Genomic DNA, 18860 nt, shown 5'->3' with positions numbered 1-18860 from the left:
GGGGGGGGACCCTCCCCGGGCAGCCCCCACCATTCCTCTCCCAGGCATCCAGCAGCCTGAGCCCTGCGGGAGAAAAGCGGGCAGGGACAAGACTTGCCTTTCCCAGGGAGGGTGATACCCTTCTGCCCACCTGGAGCACGGACCCCTGCACCCAGGCCCTTAGCCCCATCCCCATCCCATCCCTGTCCCTATCCCATGCCACCCAGTCCTGGAGACCCCCCCTCCTCGCCCCGCTGTGAGCCAAGGCTGCCCACTGTGCCGGCAGGGAGGCAAGGCAGGGTAGGTACCAGCGGGCACCCCAGGGCTGGTCCTGTCCCAGCCATCCTCCGGGAAGGGAATTGCTGGGACTGGGAGCACGTCTGGGAGCAGGGCTGGGTGTGCACATGCATCCTGAAGCTGCTGGCCCTGTGGTGCTGTGCCTGTCTTGCCAGGGTTCGTCCTGCTGCCCATGCCCCTGCACACTGCCCGCGGGGCTGCCAAGGGCCCCGCATCGCCGAGAGCAGCTGGATCAGCCATGCATCGCTCCCCGCCCGGGGTCAGGGTGCTGCCCTGGGAGCTGGGGGCCGTGGGGCACGCTCCCCCTCAGGATTGGGAGCAGGGCCCTGCCACCACCCTGTGACACCGCCGATGACCCCATAGCAGCCTCCCAGAGTAACGCTCAGATGCATCCCTTGCCCAGCCCTCCCTGTTTAAGGGCTGGAGCCAGGCAGGAGGGAGGAAAATGCCACCATAATTACATCCCTCCTAATTATCCTCGGCAGGTGCTCACTGAGTCACAGCCGCTCAGGCGCTGACGTACCACGAGGCCTCGCCACCCTGGGCAGGTCAGGCGTTGGGGAGCGGTGCCCGGTGGGTGCCCTGGTGTCCCCGTGGAGCCATGAGGGGTGGGTGCGCTGGTGCCCACGCCACCACACCAGCTGCCCCATGCCCACCTCTGCTACAGGCTTAGGGGGTTCTTCTCCCTACGACTTGCCCCGAGGGGGGCAAAATCTAGACCACCTCCTCTCCTTACCTTGATGCTCCAGACCTTACTGGCAGCCACGGGCACCCCCTCTTTCCGCCTCCCTGACCCCCACACCACATTGTGTCCCGCCCTGCTCCCTCTTAACGCTCTGTCCATCCTTTCTCTCCCAGAACTCCATCTCCCTCTCCAGATCTCTCTCCTCCCCACACTTACCCTCAGCCATCCTTCCCACAGCCCCCCTGCCTCCACAGCCTCCCCTCCCAGCACCCCCTTGCCTCGAGCCACCAGCCCCCTTGGGTTCACGTCCCCTTTAAGCCTCTCCAAAGCTGGAATGCGAGAGGAGCATTTCTTCGCCCTGTGAGGTCAGATAGAGACACTATATTTATCTACCGGTAACCTGAGCTGTGAATTTCTGCGGTGGTGTTTTTACGCAGCCCCACAGCCCTCTGGCTCGGCCCCCTTCGGCTATTGCGTCCGTGGGGCAGCCCCTTCCCTGCGAAGGGCTCGGGTGCTGCTGGCCCCTTCGCATGGCTCGCTGTCCTCCAGCCCCAGAGGAAGCACCCTGAGAAGGCAGGATTGGCTCCCCACGCTCAGCCCCACAGGCATCACCCCACGGCCAGCCGCTCGCCCCTCGCCATGCCGGCCTCATGCCCCTGACCAGCCACCGGCCACCTGCCCCACCAACCCACACGCAGGTGAGTGGAGGGGGTGCCACGGGGACACCGGCCCTGGGGAGGGGGGCTGCAGTGCCAGAGGCTCAGCGGTGCCAGCAAAACTGCCTCCCCTCTTCCTTCAGCTGGGTAAAACCGCGGGGCAGAGCTGTGCAGTCGCTGCACCTCCAAAGAGCAGGATCAGAGCTCGCGTATGAAAAGCTGGCAGCTCTGCCAGCCAGCGCGCTCCCCAGCACCCGCCTGGCCCCCGGCGCGGGCAGAGCTGCCTGCCCAGGCACTTCCCTGGGGTCCCTTCTTTTTTCCCACCCGCAGACCTCAAAGCAGTAACGCATGCCCTGGGTCTTACGTCAAGGTTCCCCGTGGGGTTGGGGTTTTACTGCCCTGGGGGTGGCCCAGGAGCGGCAGGCAGCAGGTTGCGCAGCTGGGTGGGTGTGTGTCAGCAGCACTGAGAGAGTCCAGGGCGATGACTCCTGGCCAGCACATGTGGCGTGAATTTGGAGGGTTCTCAGGCCCAGTGGCTGGTAGGGGAAGGGCCCTGGCCAGGCTGGCCCCAGCTGCACGTGTGACCTTGGGCAGGTCCCATCGCTCTGGGGTGGGCGAGCAGTGAGGGGCAGCGCTGGAGCCAGGGTGGCTTCTCCCTGAGTGACGGAGCAGGGCTGTGAGAAAGGCTGCCGGCAGCGCGCCGGGGCGCTGGTGTCTCTATCTGCTGACCAAGGACACCCCTTGGTGACTCTGGCCCCTTGCAGGGACCAAACACTTTGTGGCACATTCCTCCCAGGGCTGCCTGGGGACACCCTTTCTGGAAGGAAACCAAGATACCCAGAGGGATCCCTTGCCTTGTCCCCCTTGGGGAATGGGCAGGAGGCTGTCCCACCCCTCCGGCACTGTCAGGTGGGCACAGAGCCCCTCCACCCCAAACCCCTTGCGGGTTGGAGCAGGTGACGTGCTTGACACAAGGTCCTGCCTCTGCCATTGCGGAGGGCTGGGAGCTCCCATGTAACCTCCAGGCTGGGACATTGTGTCTCAGGGGAGAGGGGACACAGCTCCAAGCCTGCGTAAGTGAGAAGCAGCTGTGCCGTAACACCTTGGATGGAGCAAGTGCTGTGTAAACTGAGCCCGTGCTGGGGCTCCACGGCTGCCGAGGGGGACAGCTGCCACCAGGCCACCGGCAGGAGAGCTCCGGCAGAGGACAGCGGCTGGAGAAGGAGCAGGATCTCTGCTCCTCTGCCCCCAGGGTGTTTGCCTCCCAGCTTTGGGCTGAGCTTCCCATCGGGAAGGCTGATGGAGCTGGTGCCTGGGACAGGCGTCCCCAGCAGCCCCACGGTGCCCCAGCTCCCTGGCGCTGGCTGCTGCCTGGCCATGTGATGGCAAACCGGACATTCCTGTGCCTCAGCTTCCCCTGACACGCCGGGAGGATGATGAGGGTGCAAGAGGCCTGACTCAGCCATGCCAGCCCCAGGGCTTTGCTGGGCAGCAGGGAAGCTCAGCACCATTACGGGCAGGGAGGGGCCAGGCAGGCCAGGAAGCGATGGGAGGAACTGGGGTTTTCTCACACCCCCTCAGCTCCTCAGGCTCCTGGCACGCTCTGCTCCACCGCAGCCCTGGGGTCTGCTCTGATGTGACGGGGGGCACTCCGCAGTGCAGGCGGCCCTAGCAGATGCAGCACTCCTCTGGGGTAAGACCTCTCTTCCCACAGCACCAACGGGTTAGTGAGCTGCTGTGTCTGGGGCAGTTGTCCCTCTCGGGCCCTGCACCCCTCCACTGGCTTCCCAAGGCACGTGCTGCCCTGTAGACACCTGTCCCGCTGCCAGAAAGCACCGGCTGCTCTCCCGCTCCCAAGCCGGCGGCTTTCCTGGGGGCAGACGCACCCTGCGCACACCCATGGGGAGCAGCGGCTCCACAGCCATGGCATGGCACAGTGGGAGGGCGCAGACACCGCTGGCAGTGGGTGATGGCACAGGGTGCTGTTGGAGAGCACGGGCACTGCTGGCAGGGGGTGATGGCACAGGGTGCTGTCGGAGAGCACGGGCACCGCTGGCAGGGGGTGATGGCACAGCGTGCTGTCGGCAAGCACGGGCACCGCTGGCAGTGGGTGATGGCACAGGGTGCTGTCGGAGAGCACAGGCACTGCTGGCGGGGGGTGATGGCACAGGGTGCTGTCGGAGAGCACGGGCACTGTTGGCAGGGGGTGATGGCACAGGGTGCTGTCGGAGAGCACGGGCACCGCTGGCAGGGGGTGATGGCACAGGGTGCTGTCGGAGAGCACGGGCACTGTTGGCAGGGGGTGATGGCACAGGGTGCTGTCAGAGAGCACGGGCACTGTTGGCAGGGGGTGATGGCACAGGGTGCTGTCAGAGAGCACAGGCACCACTAGCAGCAGGTGATGGCATGGGGCTGTGCCAGCACTGAGGCACCTGTCCTGAGCCCAAAGGATCATCTCTGCTGGCAGTGGGGACGGGTGGCAGGGGCAGCCCAGAGGGGGTCTCTGTGCCAGGCTGCTCTGTGTCCTAGCAAGGCAGGCAGCCAGGCGTGTGCTCCCTGGGAGCTGAGGGGCTCCAGCACTCCCAATCCAGCCCCTGTAGTGGGTGCCAGTCCCTTGGCCAGGGTCCCATGTCCCTCTGAGGAACATTCCCCACTGTACATGTCAAATCCCAGCTGGCAGAACCACCCCTGGGCCCTCCTATTGCTGGCAAGGGTGGCCGCAGCCTGGCCGGGAAGAGCGGAGTGTTTCGTGGAGTCCTTGCCTGGGAGCAGGTCGTCCACGCCTCAGCCTCTGTTCCCAAACAGGTCTGTGCGCTCCACCTTGCTCTTGCTTGTAAATAGTTTCCTCTGCGCTGTGGGATGGCGGTTCCCTGGGCAATAACAGCAACCGGGATGCAGCCGGCTGGCGGGCGAGCTGGGCTGCTGGCCAGGAGGCCATGGCGCCTGGATGCTGCTTCTCACCACCGTCTCCTAAAAGCGGCCCCCGGGCGTTTCCACGCCGGGTTAGTTGGGCAGGGGTGGCTGGGGGACCTCAGCCCCCGCCCCAGGGTCTGTGGAGCCAAGGGGGGCTCATCTCCACCGTGCACACCTCCCTCCCACCACTCTGGTTTCATGGGGGTCGCTTCTGGCAGCCTGCCATGGAGGACGCCGGGCACACGGGCAGGGGCCACAGCAGGGCGGCTGGGGTGGCTCCCATCCCCGGGGCGATGCTTGCAGGGGGGTGCTGCCAGCTCCCTCAGGCAGGGGGTCCCGCTGTGGGCAGGCATGGCCGGGGACTCCTGGGCTCTGAGCAGGAGCCTGGATCCCAGCCAGGGTCAGGCAGGGAGCGAGTGACGCTGCGGTGGCTCCTCTTGCCGGGGATCCAGTGCCCGTCCCCAAGCCTGGATGCTCCCTGGGTGCTGCCGGGGCTGCGCAAGGGCTGGGCCAGGCACCATCTCCATCTCCGTCACCTCCTGGCTTGGAGCTGGGCCAGAGCCCGCCCTGGCGGGGCTGGGAAAAGCCTTTGAATCAGGGTCATCTCCCAGGTGACTGGAGACTCTCAGAGCCACATGAGCCACTGTCCTGCCAGGGAGGGGACGCCAAGCACCTGGGGAGCCGAGCGCCAGCAACGCCAGGACCGAGGAGCTTGGCTGGGGTCCTGCCTGCCCTGGTGCCAGCCTCAGCCCCGGGACAGGTAGGGGACCAGCCACCAGCCTGCCAGCCTGAGTGCTAAAAGCAAACTTTCCTCTGGCTCCGGGCAGGTGCTGGAGGCTGCTGGCTGCCGTGCTGCCCTGTCCCAGCTCCGGGCTGGCTCCACGTGTGCCCTGGCCACCTCCATCCCTGTCCCATGTATCTCCTGCTCCGTGCAGGTGCCACCTGTGGGGACAGAGGGCTGGGCTGGCACCCACACCTACAGGCTGGCTCTGCCTGGCTGGCGGGGGCACGGCAGCCGCCTCACCGGGAGGACTTGTGTCAGCTTGAATTACTGACGGGAGGGCAGCAGGGCGCAGCCGCGGCAGGGAGATGGGCAGGCTGCTTGGGTGGCCCGGCCTCTGCAATGAGGGGGTCCCTGGCTGTCCCCACAGTCCTCCAAAGGTGGTCGTGGCTACACCAAGGTCCTTACCTGCTGCCTGGTGCCAGGCACCAGGCATAGAGCAGGGATGGATGGCAAGGACTCCCGCGCTGACGCCCTGACCTTGTCTCAGGCTCCTCAGCCAAGCAGGGGTGTGTTAGCAGTGAGCTGGAAATGACAACCCCCTGCCAAACCCCAGTACTCACTCTGAATAATAAGGGGAAGGTGCTGGTCTGGCTGGATCAGTCCATCCCGCCTGCCTATCTCGGCCAGAGTCGGACAAAAGCATCATGACTGTGATCATGCAACTGCCTCCCATCTGGAAGAGGCACTGGGGACACCTTCTCCAGCCCCAAGAGCAGGACAGCCACGGGGCTGTGTGGTAGGGATGCCAAGGCTGGGGCAGGGGTGACTGCTGCGGTCCCCTGACTTCGGTGACTGTGGGTGCCAGGATGCTGGGTGCCTCTGGCTGCGCCCCAGGGCTCCCTTCTGTGGGATGAGGTGCCTGAAGGCACATGGGTGGCAGTGACAGCTGGGCCCTGCTGTCCCAGGCTCTCCAGGAGGGCTGGCAGGCAGCAGGAGCCATAGCCACACTGCACCCCACAGCCTGCCCTGCAGCCTTCATGCCCTGGGTTCCCGTTGTTGCCTGTCTGCCTCTCCAGGCAAGGCAGGAGCCAGTGGGCTACTGGGTGGGTGCCAGTGGTGGTGGGCACCTGGTGGTGCTGACCCCTGGGCTCTTTTCTTGCAGTCGATGCCTCCAGGAGAGCCTGCTGAGCCCCAGCCTCCAGTATGTCCCAGCTCTCTTCCACCCTGAAGCGGTACGTCGACTCGTCCAGGTATGCCGAGACCACCTACAGCAAGGTGCCCAGCGGCTACAGCTCCTACACCTCCTATGGATCCACCATGGCCACATCCTACGCAGACAGCGACAAAATTGGCTTCAAAGCCAGCTACCTGGCCTCCCCTCGGTACCACCACACGGGGCTGTCCCCAACCAGTGGCTATGACAGCAGCCGGCTGCCTCTGTACCCCGACTCCAGCATCCGCCTGAGCCCCACGTACATCCGCACACAGCCCCAGCCACCCAGTGGCAGGCTGAGCGGGGGTGCGTGCTACCCCTTCGTGGGGGGCCCTAGCAGCCCCCCGGGCTACCTACCCACCACAGCATCTCTCAGCCGTCGCAAATCCATCAGCCACTCAGACCTGGCACGGGAGTTTTCAGGGCTGCACGCCTCGGACAGCACCTACACACCCAGCGCCCTCAGCACCCGGGGCCGCCAGGAGCTCGGTGCTCTACAGGGTCTCCACCAGGCTGCTGCACACTCCGACTATGTCCGCAGCTACCTGGAGAGCTATGGGAGGAAAAGCAGTCATGGCAGCCTCCCTGCTGGCCCCCTCAGCCCCTCACAGGCCACCCTCGGCTCTGCCCTGCCACCCTTGGGCACCCACTGTGCCAGGCAGCCCTGCGAGAGGGATGATGGCTACTGCGATGTGCCCACCCGGGACCCCACGGTGAGTGCTGCCTGCTGGGCCGGGGGGGACAAAGCTGTGCTGCGGGGGGGGGGGGGGACGGGGGGACACACGACGTGGTCCGTGCCTGCTTGTACTGAGCCAGGGCGCCCGAGGCACCTTGTATGTTCTCCCTGGGAATTTCGGTGCGTTGCTCCGTGCCTCAGTTTCTGCATCTGTGCCAAGCAGGGCTGCTGCTGCTGCCCCTTCGAGCCGCCCGTGCCAGCACAGCAGCCCTGGGCCAGAGCTGCTGCGGCAGCCGTGTACGGGGAGGGACATGTCCTCCGCAGGGCTGTGCTCCTCGCTGCCTGCGCTGCTGGGAGCACAGCTCACGGGGTGCCCTGTGGTGAAGGGTGCCCATGTGTCGGCAGCAGTGTGCATGCTGCACCTTTCTGCATGCGTGTGTGACAGCGGGTGACAGCACGGGCAGGCACACTCACACCCCCGTGCGTGTAAACCTGCGTGGACACATGCCGTCCAGTGTCCCCACACAGCTGGCTGTGCCCATACCCCCTGCCCTCTGCGCCCTCCCTGCCCTGGCCCGGTGCTGGGCCAAAGAGGGTTTCCTGCTGCCTCATCCCAGCTCCAGAAGGTGACACAACAGGGCTGGGCACTCGCCATGCTGGAGACACCCATCTGGGAAGGCTGGTTTGGCTGGTACTGGCTCTGGCACAGTGACTGGGAGCCCCGCTGCCAGTCAGGTGTTTCACTGGTGCCCCGCGATGCCTGATCCCTGGCCATGGTCCGTTGCTGCCATCCTGGAGCCCTGTGCCCCGGCCACCAGCACGGGCCACAGCAGCCAGGGAAGCAGCAGTCTCTCCATGGCAGCAGCTGCTCTGCACAGCATCGTGCGTGGTGGCAGGCGCTCGGCGTCCCAGGCTGCACCATCCCCAGAGCCTCAGCCCCGGGCCAGGAGCAGGCACCACACACAGCCCGGCTCGGGCACGCAGGGGAGCAGCCTGGTAATTTTCCACTCGGGTTTCCTTCCAAGATCTGGCCGGGCTCTGCCCGCATTGTCTCCCGCTCTCTTCCCAGCCAGCCATCGCTCACCCACGGTGGAGGCGCGTCTGCCCCGGCACAGGGTCCCACCTGCCCTTTGCTTCCCTGTGGCTCTGTCCCGCCATCGTCCAACCAAACCAGGAGTATAAGGGCTGGGGGACTCTTTTCTGCTTCCCTGCAAGCAGGAGAGGAAGCTCTTTCCACCCAGTGCCCCCACATCCCTCCCTGTGCCCAAGGGCCTGGGAAAAGGGCTGTGGGATGCGCAGCTGGAGCACGGGGTAGGGAGGAACGGAGGCTGCTCCTGCCTGCCAGGTGCCCGCAGTTGGGGCTTAGTGGGAAAGGTCTCCCCCGACCCCCTGGAGCTGCCAGTTCCTGGCAGGACTGGCTCCCCTCTGCCCTCTTCCTGGCACCCACCTGGGTTTTCGACCCCCACCCAAGTCCCCAGGCACGGGAGCAGGGGCATTAGAGGGCGTGCGGCATCACAGCCCACTGCTGGCATCTCACCTGCCCCTTCCCCAGCGCCCTCCGCCCCAGAGCCAGCTGCACCGCACGCAGTGCCGGCAGTGCCCTGCCCTGTGTGGGACCCCCTGTGCCCAGCCTGCCTGGTCCCTGGACCCCGGCCCTGGGGCGAGGGAGCAGGATGGGGGGCTGGGGGGAGCAGAGGAGGTGCTGTGGAAGGGAATTCCTGCCTCCCCCTCTCACCCAGACCCTGGGAGAGGGGACCGAGAGGGGACCTGGCAGGTGCCGCCAGCCATGGGCACTCAGTAAAGGGCTCGCCACCACTGCTAGGACAGGGGTCCCCACCCCCCGGTGCCCACCCCCCACTTCAGTGGGTGCCAGCCTGCTGCCAGAGGGTGGCCATGGGGCAGCAGGGCTGTGCTGCTCCCAAACCACAGCCTTGTGGTCTGCGTGCCAGTGCGGCCGGGGACTTTCCAGCCAGGGCTGAGGGGTGGCAAAGGTGAGCAGGGCTTGGCAGCTGGCACAGGGTGCTGGGGCGGGCACCTGTGCCAGGGCAGGCTGGATCGGTGACACTGGCTTATGTTTCCTTCGTGCTTTGATGGGCACACCTGCTATTTTCCACTCCTGTGCTTTTTTTCCTCCTTTTCCCAAGCCGGGAAGCAAACGTACCGATCGTAAAACAGACTCGGGCACCTGCAGTCGTGCCAGGTGCCGGAAACAAGCGCATGTTGCAGCCACAGCGCTGCCATCGGTTCTGCCCCATTACCCAGCCCCGAGAGCAGCGCCGGCAGCACCCGCTCCCGCTGGAGCCAGGGCATGGCAGGGCTGGCTCAGCACCTCCTCCCGTCCCTTCTTTCCCAGCCGCCTCCTGCCTCTGCACCACGCCAACCACCACCCAGAGGAGTTTGCAGCCAGGAGGTGAGGGTGCCAACGTTTGCTCCTACCCACGCCGTGGCTTTGCGCCTCAGTTTACCGTCCCACAGGGCAAAGGCAGGCGCGAGCAGTGCCCGCCGAGCCGCCAGCTCCACGCAGGGCTGTGCTGGCTCCCGGGAAGGGCAGGCTGGCGGGGGGCAGGAGCAGAGCTGTGCCGCCCCATTAAGCACCCTGGGTGAACATAGGGTCAGAAGGCCAGAGCCACCCACAAAACCGCCGGCAGCTCTCCGCAGTCCCATCCCGAGCAGCTGACATCTCTGGCCTGCAGCCAGCCCCGGCCCTGCCTGCCTTGGCGGTGCCAGCCGGGCCTGTGGCAACCTCTGCCTGTGGCAGAAGGTCACCGCTGCAGAGGGGACAGCTGAGGGCAGGGAGCTGGCCCTGAGTGACGCCATCCCGCCAGGTCTCCCCTTCTCCCTCCGGCTCGAGCCTGGCCCCGAGAGCCTGCGTGCCGCCCAGGCTGCAGGGGAATTTGGTCCTTGGCCCAGGGCGCCCGATGTCACCAGGGCACAAGGTTCAGCACGGGATGTGGCTGAACGCTACCCCTCTCGGCGTGGAACCGGCTCTGCCGGCACGCTGCATCCCCAGGGAGGGTGCTGCACCAGCACCCCGCGCAGTGCTTGGGGCAGGCTGCGCCGTGGGGCAAATCCTGCCCCCAGGTTACCAGCGGGCTGCAGGGCAGGGTGCTGGGAGCCCTGGCCGGCGTGGCACAGCATGGCGCGCGCCGAGGAGCCGTGCCATGGCCCACGGCCCAGGCTGCGACCTGCCACGGCTGCAGGGGGCACCGACACAGGCTGTGTGAGGCCGGTGGGTGCACACACCCGTGTGCACACCGTGTCCCTGCGTGTGTACGGTGTACACACCACGGGGTGTGTATATATATATACACATGCGTGCACATGCAAGCGGGGATTACGACAAGCGTCCTGCTGTGATGTAAAAAGCCCTGGCCCCGCAGATGAATAACTGCAAGATGCCTCCTCAGATATTTTTGCTGGTGCCAAAAATAGCCTCGCTCCCTCTCCCCCCTCCCTCTCCCCCCCCCCCCCCCTCCCCAGTCAGCCCTTTCAGTGGCTGCGCCGAGCTTGTGCCGCGGACAGGGGAGGCTGCAACTGCAGCAACCGGGATTCAAACAGCAGCCACCGGCTCTGGCTGGGGGGTGCTGGTGGGGGCTGGCATGGGGGGAGCAGTCTCTGCTCCGCACCTCCAGCCCCCTCGGTGAGGCTGGAAGCTGTGGCTGTCCTCAGAGCAGCCTGGCTGCGCTCCCTGCCCTCGGTCACCCATGGAAATTTCCCCGAGCGGTGGGTAAGGCACCTGGGCACGCACAGCAGTCGCAGGGCTCTGCTGCGGTCAGAGGGGTGAAGCAGCGGGAGACGCAGGACCGGGATGCAGGACACCTGGGCTCCCTGCCAGCTTCCTCACCTGCTCTTGCTGCAGGGGAAGAGCTGGAGCTCTGCCTGCCCCATGCCTCAGTTTACCCAGCGCTCAGAGGGGACGCACCAGATGCGGTCTCTGCTCCACAGGGGATTTGTGCGGGTGTTCCCCAACGAAGGCACTGAAATACCCTCTGAGCTCAATGCCAATGCACTCCCCAAAGGAGGGGGGGTATGCATTGCCTACTGTTGCTCATTGCCCCCCAGATGGCACTGCCCAGCAGCCCCCCAACCCTCTCAGCCAGCCCCTGGTACAGGCACCCCATGCACCCACAACTGTGTGAGTGTCCTCGCTCTGCCAGGCGGGTGACCCCAGGCTGGGGCAGACCCCCAGCACCCACCCAGCCCCCGGGCCAGTGCCATGCTGCCGGTGCAGTGGGAGGGGGGGCCCGCTGCCCCGCTCCCCAGGAGTGCGGGGGAGCCCGGGGGCTTGTGCCAGGTGCCACATTGCCCTGGCCAGGCTGGTGCTGGGGGACAGGGGATCCCAGCAGCGGGGGGGGGGACACCAATGGCTGCCCGCCACCTGCCCATTGCCCCCAGCCGGTGCTGGGGGGGGGCACCTAGGGCTGCCCACCGCCTCCCCATTGCCCCCGACCGGTGCTGGGGGGGCACTGATGGCTGCCCACCACCTGCCCATTGCCCCTGGCTGGTGCTGGGGGGGCACCTAGGGCTGCCCACCGCCTCCCCATTGCCCCCGGCCGGTGCTGGGGAGGCACCGATGGCTGCTCGCCGCCCCCCTCCGTGGTCCGCGGTGCCGGGACCGTGCCGGCGCTGGGCCCCACGGTCACGGCCGCCCCTCGCGGCCCCCCCCCGGCCCCCCCCGTACCACGTGGGGCGGCGGGGCCGGCCGTCACGGAGCGCGGTGCCTCTCCACCCATTTGATGTCAGAGCCGCTCAGGTGCCGTCAGCCCCGGCCCCGGCACCCGCACCCGCACCCGCACCCCAGCGCGGCGGGCTCCGGCCGGGCCGGCAGCCTGACCCCTGCCCCAGGCCCCGGCTGGCCCCAGGCGAGGGGTGCCCACCCCCCGGCAGCCCCCCCCCGAGCCGCGGCTGGCCCTCGCGGGGCCCATCATGAGGGACTCCTACACGGTGACGCTGCCCGAGGAGCCCCCCGCGCTCCCCGACCTTCACAAGGACCTGCGCCCCCGCACCTCCATGCCAGGGTCCCTGCTGGTCTCCACCTTCGTCGGGCTCGTCCTCAACAAGACCAAGGTACGAGCCCCCGCGGCCGCCCGCAGCCCCTTCCCCTCCGGCTGGGGGGTGGGGGAGGGGGCTGCCCTCCCCGGGGAGCGCGGGGCACCCTCCCTCGCCGGAGGATGGGGTGCCCGGGGCTGGGTGCCCGTCCCGGGTGGCCGCGGGGCCGGCGTGCCCTGGTGCCCTGCCTGCAGAAGGGACATGGAGCAGGTGACAGCACGTGTCGCGACGCCTGGGTCCCCCTCCCAGCCCTGCCCCTGCGGTGACCTTGGCCAAGTCCCCGTGCCCCAGCCTTGCCGCTGGAAGGACGGGGCTGCTGGCCACGCTAGCCCCTTGGCCGTGCCACCAGGCGCAGGCTGGCTGTCCCTGGAGCCACGGTGCCGGGGCACATCTCCCCCGGTGGGAACAGCAGGCGCAAGGGGCAGGGAGGGCACTTATGTAAGGTGGCTGCTCCCGCTCCCCTGACACCCCGGCAGGCGCCTGGCCTGAGGACCCAGATGGGGACGGACAAGGATCTTGTCCCTTGTCCCCATCCCTTGTCCCCTGTCCCCCTCCTGCAGTGCAGCCTCAGGGACTCCCCAGCCGCCATCGCGTGAGCCAGCTCTCCTTCGCCGCCTCTGAGGAGCACCGTGTCCTAGATAAAGCCCTGGACGGGCAAGGGGGATTAGCTGGAGTTGAGTCACCCAGGGGAGGGAAAAGCAGGGTGTGTGGGGGAAATAAGACCTCGGTACACGCAGGCTTGTGCTATGGTACGGGAGCACCTGCCCCCCCTCCAGCCCCAGCCCTCCCCTGGGGTGGCTCCAGGCTCTGGGAGGCCACTAGGTCCTGGCCTGGCCAGGCAGCGGGCGAGTGTGAGGTCCATGGGGAGGTTTGCGCCCACGCCGGCCAGTTCCTCCCGGCACACGGTGGGAGCTGCCAGACCAGGGCGACTGGACCAGCAGCATCCTGGTGGGGATGGCTGGGGCACGTGGGGCAGCACCCAGGAATTGCTGCTAGCCCCCCTGCCCCGGCACTGTGACCTTGCCCGCAGTAGGCATGGGGACATGAGCAGCCAGCTCTCGGGGGCTCGGCCTCTTCAGGGCTTGTAGGCTGTTGGGACACAGACCCACCTGCCTTGCTGCCTGCTCAGCCCTGTCCGCTCAGGGACTGTCACCAGGCCAGCTCCGCCAGCCGTGGTGCAGCACTGACCCACCACAGCCTTCTGGCACCCCTCACCCGGCTGAGCCTGCCCCCCAGCCGGGGGGTCCTGGCCTGGGACCAGTGCTGGGGTTGCCTGGCACTTCTGCACAGCCACCCCCCAGGACTGAGCACCACGGCTGGGGACACCCCTGTGCACTGGGCACTGCGGGGACACTGATGCAGCACATGGGCACACGGTCTGTCCGGCAGACTCGCGTGTGCCCACACCGGGTGGCTGAGTCCCCACCGGTGCTGGTCCCCCCTGAGGTGGGTGATGCCTGCGCCTTCGCTAAGGAGCACGTGTAACTGGATCTGGGTTATTTTGGGCTGCTGTCAGGGCTGGGTGCTCAGCACCTCCCACACACACACACCAGCTGCTGCTATTTCAGAGCTGCTGGGCCCCCTCCTCTCCTCCTCCCCCTCCTCACGCCTGGGGTGGGCAGCTGGGGCGTTTGCCTGAGGATCCTTAAAACCCGGTCATCTGGGGGGGGGTGTCTGACCCTGCAAGCCCTGTTGGCCCCCCACCCTGCTTGGGCACAGCTCAGGGGGGCTTGGCCCCACCACTGCCCTCTGCGCTGGGCTTGCATGCAGGGCTGGGAGCAGGACCCCCCCAGGCTGCCACTACTCATCCCTGCCAGCATCTGGTCCCCTACGCTGGGAGAGGGGTGGGCAGCTCTATGCCCCCCAGCCCCCACCACGCTCTCGGTCTCTCCAGCAAAGAATGGTGATGCCTCCTGACCCCCCCCCAGCCCCCGTCCGTGCCTGGTGTGAGCCTGCCCGGCTCAGGGAGCGCCTGGGCACCTGGAAGAGGCACGGCACAGCCAGGCCAGCAAGCGGCTGGGGGGGCACCGCTGGGCATGCAGCCCCGTCCCCCCAGCTGATTGCCGCGGGGCTGGGCTTGCATTTTCCCAAGCGGACTTTATCCTGCAAAACAGCTGTGCCAAAGCCTGGGCTGTGCTTGTGCAGGGTGTCCTGGAGGGGACAGCCAGCGTGGGCAAGGTGGGCAGCAGTGGGGCACTGGGCACCTCCTGCAGCTGTGGGGCAGGCACAGGGCATTGCTGCCCCCCAGGTTCCCGGGGCACAGGGCTGGCAAGGGTAGGCAGCAGGGGGGGGTGGGCTGGCCTGCAGCCCGGGGCATGGGCCGGCAGTGTCGCCAGGCAGGGAGAACTTTGAGCCCTGCACATCATCCTGGGCCAGGGAGCCAAGCAGCGGCAGCAGCCGGGCAGGCGGGATGGGGCAGGCAAGCGCTGGCTTCCCACCAGCTCCTCAGCCACGGTCCTGGGCGCAACTGGTGCAAAGAGCAGCTGTGGTGCTGGCTCTGCCCATGATGCACACGGCAGGATGGGGCCTCTGCTTGGACTTGAAGGTCTGCTCCACGCAGATGCCTGCGGCCCCGTGGCCTCGCTGGCCCCCGTCTCACCCCCGTTCCCTCTCTCCGCAGAGCTCTAAAACAGTGCAGGGTCTGACCGGCCTGCGAAACCTCGGCAATACGGTGAGTGCTTACCCCGGCACCCGGCCGCATGGCCCCGGCTCTGCGGGCTCATCTGTGGGGCAGTGGGGAGCCCTCTCCCTTCACCTCGCCACCAGCACCCACACTTGCCCCGGCAGCTCCCTGCACCCCGCTCCTGATGGTGCTGGCTGAGGAAGAGCTTCCCATGCTCCGCACTGCTTCATCCCTACCCTCTGCCCACCCGCCCCAGGTGTCCCCCTGCAACCGCCTGCCTCCCTCTGCCTCCCGTTGCCATGGTTTTCTCTTCTGCCTCCCCCAGTGCTTCATGAACTCCATCCTGCAGTGCCTGAGCAACACCAAGGAGCTGCGGGATTACTGCCTGCAGAACCAGTACCTGCGGGACCTCAACAACAACAGTCGCATGCGCACCGCGCTCATGTCAGGTAACCGCCAGTCACCGGCGCCTGCGGGGCTTCCCTGCAGCACATCCCTGCAGCACGTCCCTGCTTTCCTGAGCCAGAGGTCAATGCTTCTCCCCACCCTTGCTGGGGCAGGTGCTGCGCTGTGGGTGCCCAGGCAGTGGGAAGGCTGGGTCTCCCCTCCGGAGTGGCCAGCGCTGGCCGCGGGGACCCAGGAGTGGGTGGCTGAGCTCTGCCCTGGAGGGCATGGCAGTGCCACCGGGCACCGCTGAGCTGCCTCTTTGCCCACAGAGTTTGCAAAGCTGATTCAGCTGCTGTGGACCTCATCGCCCAACGACAGCGTGAGCCCCTCTGAGTTCAAGACGCAGATCCAGAGATATGCCCCTCGCTTTGTCGGCTACAAGTAAGGGGTGGCAGCGCAGGGGTGGCAGGAGGGAGCTGAGCCCCTGCTGCTGCTCACCAGCTGTGCCCCGTGTCTTGCAGCCAGCAGGATGCCCAGGAGTTCCTTCGGTTCCTCCTCGACGGGCTGCACAGCGAGGTGAACCGTGTGCTGGTGCGGCCACGGGCCAGCACGGACACCCTGGACCACCTCCCGTGAGTGCTGGCTGGGGTGGAAGCAGGGGACAAGCCCCACCGATGAGCTCACTGCCTGCAAGCGCGGCCCAGGGACAGTGACCGCATGGGTCCCTCTGGGCTGGGTCACAGGGGCTGGTGTCCCCCAGGTGACACTCAGTACCACTCTGTCTTCCCATCTCTTGCAGTGATGACGAGAAGAGCCGGCAGATGTGGAGGAGGTACCAGGAGAGGGAGGACAGCCGCATCAGCGGTGAGCAGGGCTGTGAGGAGAGGAGGGCAGGGCTGCGCTGGGAGCAGGGCTGGGAACCGGGGGTCTCACCCTGCTTTGTCCCATCCCCACCAGACCTCTTCGTTGGGCAGCTGAAGAGCTCGCTGACCTGCAGCGAGTGCGGCTACTGCTCCACAGCCTTCGACCCCTTCTGGGACCTGTCCCTGCCCATCCCCAAGGTAAGTGGTCCCTGCTGGCTCCCGGCCCCCTGCCCCACACACCCTGTCCCTAACCCACACTGTGCTCCCACAGAAGGGCTACGGGGAGGTGACCCTCATGGACTGCCTACGGCTCTTCACCAAGGAGGACGTGCTGGACGGGGATGAGAAGCCGGTACGGGACACGGGGCACGGGGGTGTATGGGCTTGCCTTAGTGCAGGCTGGGCCCCTTTTCCTCCATGCCTTTGTTGCCAGGACTGTGGGCTTGTTGCCCGGTGGAGCTGGCCACTGCCCTCACCCTCCTGCTTGTGCTGTTTGTCTCCCACAGACATGTTGTCGCTGCAAAGCCAGGACGAGGTGCACAAAGAAATTTAGCATCCAGAAGTTCCCCAAGATCCTGGTGCTTCGTATCCTTCAGGCAGAGGGACAGGGACAGGGGGTGCTGGGGTGGGGGAGGGGGTGTGTGCAGGCGATTCCTTACAGGTTCTCCTTTGTCCCTTGGCTCCTTGACATGACCCCCCAGACCTGAAGCGCTTCTCAGAGGCCAGGATACGAACGAGCAAGCTCACCACCTTCGTCAACTTTCAGCTGAAGGACCTGGACCTCCGGGAGTTCGCCTCACAGAGCTGCAGTGAGTGCGGGGCTCTCACGGCTCCAGCCCAGCCCTGGGCTCCCAGCTGGGTCCCTCATGCCCCCAGGGTGCTGCAGCCTGCGGTGGGAGCTGCAGACATTCGGGGTGCTGGTCCCTCCTGGCTCCAGCTCCGTGCTGGGGGGCAGTGGGGCAGCCACCAGCATGGCTTGAGCACCACCCTTGCTCCCCGCAGACCACGCTGTTTACAACCTCTACGCCGTCTCCAACCACTCGGGTACCACCATGGGGGGACACTACACTGCCTACTGCAAGAGCCCCGTCTCCAGCGAGTGGCACAGTTTCAACGACTCCCGGTGAGGCTGCACGTGGGACAGGGTGGCGGTGGGATCAGGGCGAGCAGGGACCCCCTGCCCAGGGCACCCCGGTGCCTTATCCCCGTTGCTCACAGCGCATCTCCCCATCTCCACAGTGTTACCCCGATGTCATCCAGCCACGTCCGCAGCAGCGATGCCTACCTGCTCTTCTATGAGCTGGCCAGCCCGTCCTCCCGCATGTAGCCAGCCCTGCCTCCCTGGGGACCCCCTGCGCCACCCCCCAGAGCTGGCCCCTCCAGGTTTCGGCCATTTGCTCCCCGGGTGCAAGAGGGAGGTGAAGAGGAGAGACCCCGAGGTGGCTGCAGGGGGAGGCTGGAGGCGGCCAGAAGACCCCAGGCAATGACACCCCAGCTCCAAACTGAGGAGGGCAGCCCACGGCGGGGCAGGGCCCGGGCAGCTCAGGCGCCTCCTGGTCTCTGGCATTTGGGTTTTGCCTTGGGGTACGTTTTAGTTTCTTTTCTTTTTTTTTTTTTTTTTTTTTTTTTTGGTGGTGTGTAATAAAAGTACTGAGCAAGGGACTCTGCGGGCATGGGGCTGCCTGCCCCATTGACTCAGCCAGGACCTCTGCTCCCCTGGGAGAGCAGCCAGAGCTGGGGACCTAGGAGAGCCTCCCGCATCCCTCCGGGCGTCTTGGCACTCCTATTCCGCTTGGCCATCCCAGAGGATTCGTGAACTGCTCCTGGCCTCCTCCTGGCACTTGGGAACCTCCTGGCAAATGAGCCCAGCCCTCCAGTTGCCCATCGCAGGCAGCACGTCCCCACCAGCTGCCCCATGCACACTCCTCAAAGCAGCCTGAGTTCAGGCCCAGACTCATGGACAGGAAGAAGGAAAACATTTTGTGGAATTTATATGTATTTATAGTGGACTTCGCTCAACCTGGAGCAACCCACTGCTTCCCGGCTCTCCAGGGACTTGTGCCGGGGGATGCTTCAGGTAGATTTTTACCTGCCTCCTCATACAACGGTGCCTTAAACCATTTAGGGGAGCGGGAGGCCATTGGGGTTGCACAGGAATGTCCGTCCTGTGGAGGAGGGGGAGGGGAGGACAGTGGCTTTCCGGGACCATCTGCAATTGGGGCTTTCTTCTTCCTGCGATCAGGAGCCCCCCCGGGTGCCCGGGGATGCGCGTCCCCACCCACCTTGCTGCTCTGTCCTCCAGCTAGCAAACGCCAGTGGCCTTTTTAGCCTTTTCTCTAATTTATTCTCCCCATCCCGCCTTGCCTGAGGTGCAGCGGGAGGAAAGATGGGCCCGACCCAGCACAATCCCAGCCCCAGCCTGCAAGGCAGCTACGTCCAACCCAGCAACCCATCCTGCTTCGCCCTCGCTGGCCCTGCGGGCACAGGCAGAGCACTCTGGCGCGGTGAGCATCCAGCCCAGCCCGGGGCATCCCGGCAGGGCCCGGGGAGGGCAGGCCAGGATGGAGGGGCTGCCCGCGGCAGGTACCGAACTGGGGCAGCGTTGCTGCTTGGCAAGTGGCTTGTTTACTGTGTAAGCAAGATGGGTGGGAAGTGTCTCGTACAAGGGAGACTCGTGCAGGAATAAATTTTAGCTTGAACAGAGCGCTGTGTACGTGTGCTTGTCTCTGGGTGGGCAGGTGAAGGGCTGCGGCTCCAGCAGCAGGAGGGAAACCACCACCACCGGTGCCGGAGCA

General features: G+C 66.3%; 1 protein-coding gene across 3 annotated transcripts; it reads left to right on the top strand.

Moving 5' to 3' along the window:
• The first annotated feature begins 61 nt into the window (after nucleotides 1-61).
• Nucleotides 62-18768, top strand: USP2 (ubiquitin specific peptidase 2). 3 transcript variants are annotated; one of them, XM_080366426.1, is made up of 13 exons: nucleotides 62-1659; nucleotides 6417-7180; nucleotides 14813-14863; nucleotides 15141-15264; nucleotides 15532-15643; nucleotides 15724-15834; nucleotides 16002-16066; nucleotides 16160-16263; nucleotides 16337-16417; nucleotides 16572-16650; nucleotides 16767-16874; nucleotides 17068-17188; nucleotides 17305-18768. In XM_080366426.1, the coding sequence occupies exons 2-13, from the start codon at nucleotides 6458-6460 to the stop codon at nucleotides 17390-17392; spliced, it is 1767 nt and encodes a 588-aa protein (XP_080222552.1). In that variant the 5' UTR covers nucleotides 62-1659; nucleotides 6417-6457; the 3' UTR covers nucleotides 17393-18768. The 3 variants fall into 3 exon arrangements, with proteins under 3 accessions (XP_080222552.1, XP_080222553.1, XP_080222554.1); XM_080366427.1 differs by lacking the exon at nucleotides 62-1659 and adding an exon at nucleotides 1686-3310; XM_080366428.1 differs by lacking the exons at nucleotides 62-1659; nucleotides 6417-7180 and adding an exon at nucleotides 11580-12210.
• The last annotated feature ends 92 nt before the right edge of the window (nucleotides 18769-18860 follow it).

Source organism: Falco punctatus (assembly GCF_963210335.1).
Source record: "Falco punctatus genome assembly, chromosome: 16".
Lineage (NCBI taxonomy): Eukaryota > Metazoa > Chordata > Aves > Falconiformes > Falconidae > Falco > Falco punctatus.
The sequence above is the reverse complement of the archived record's forward strand: the minus strand, read 5'-3'. Positions and strand labels throughout refer to the sequence as shown.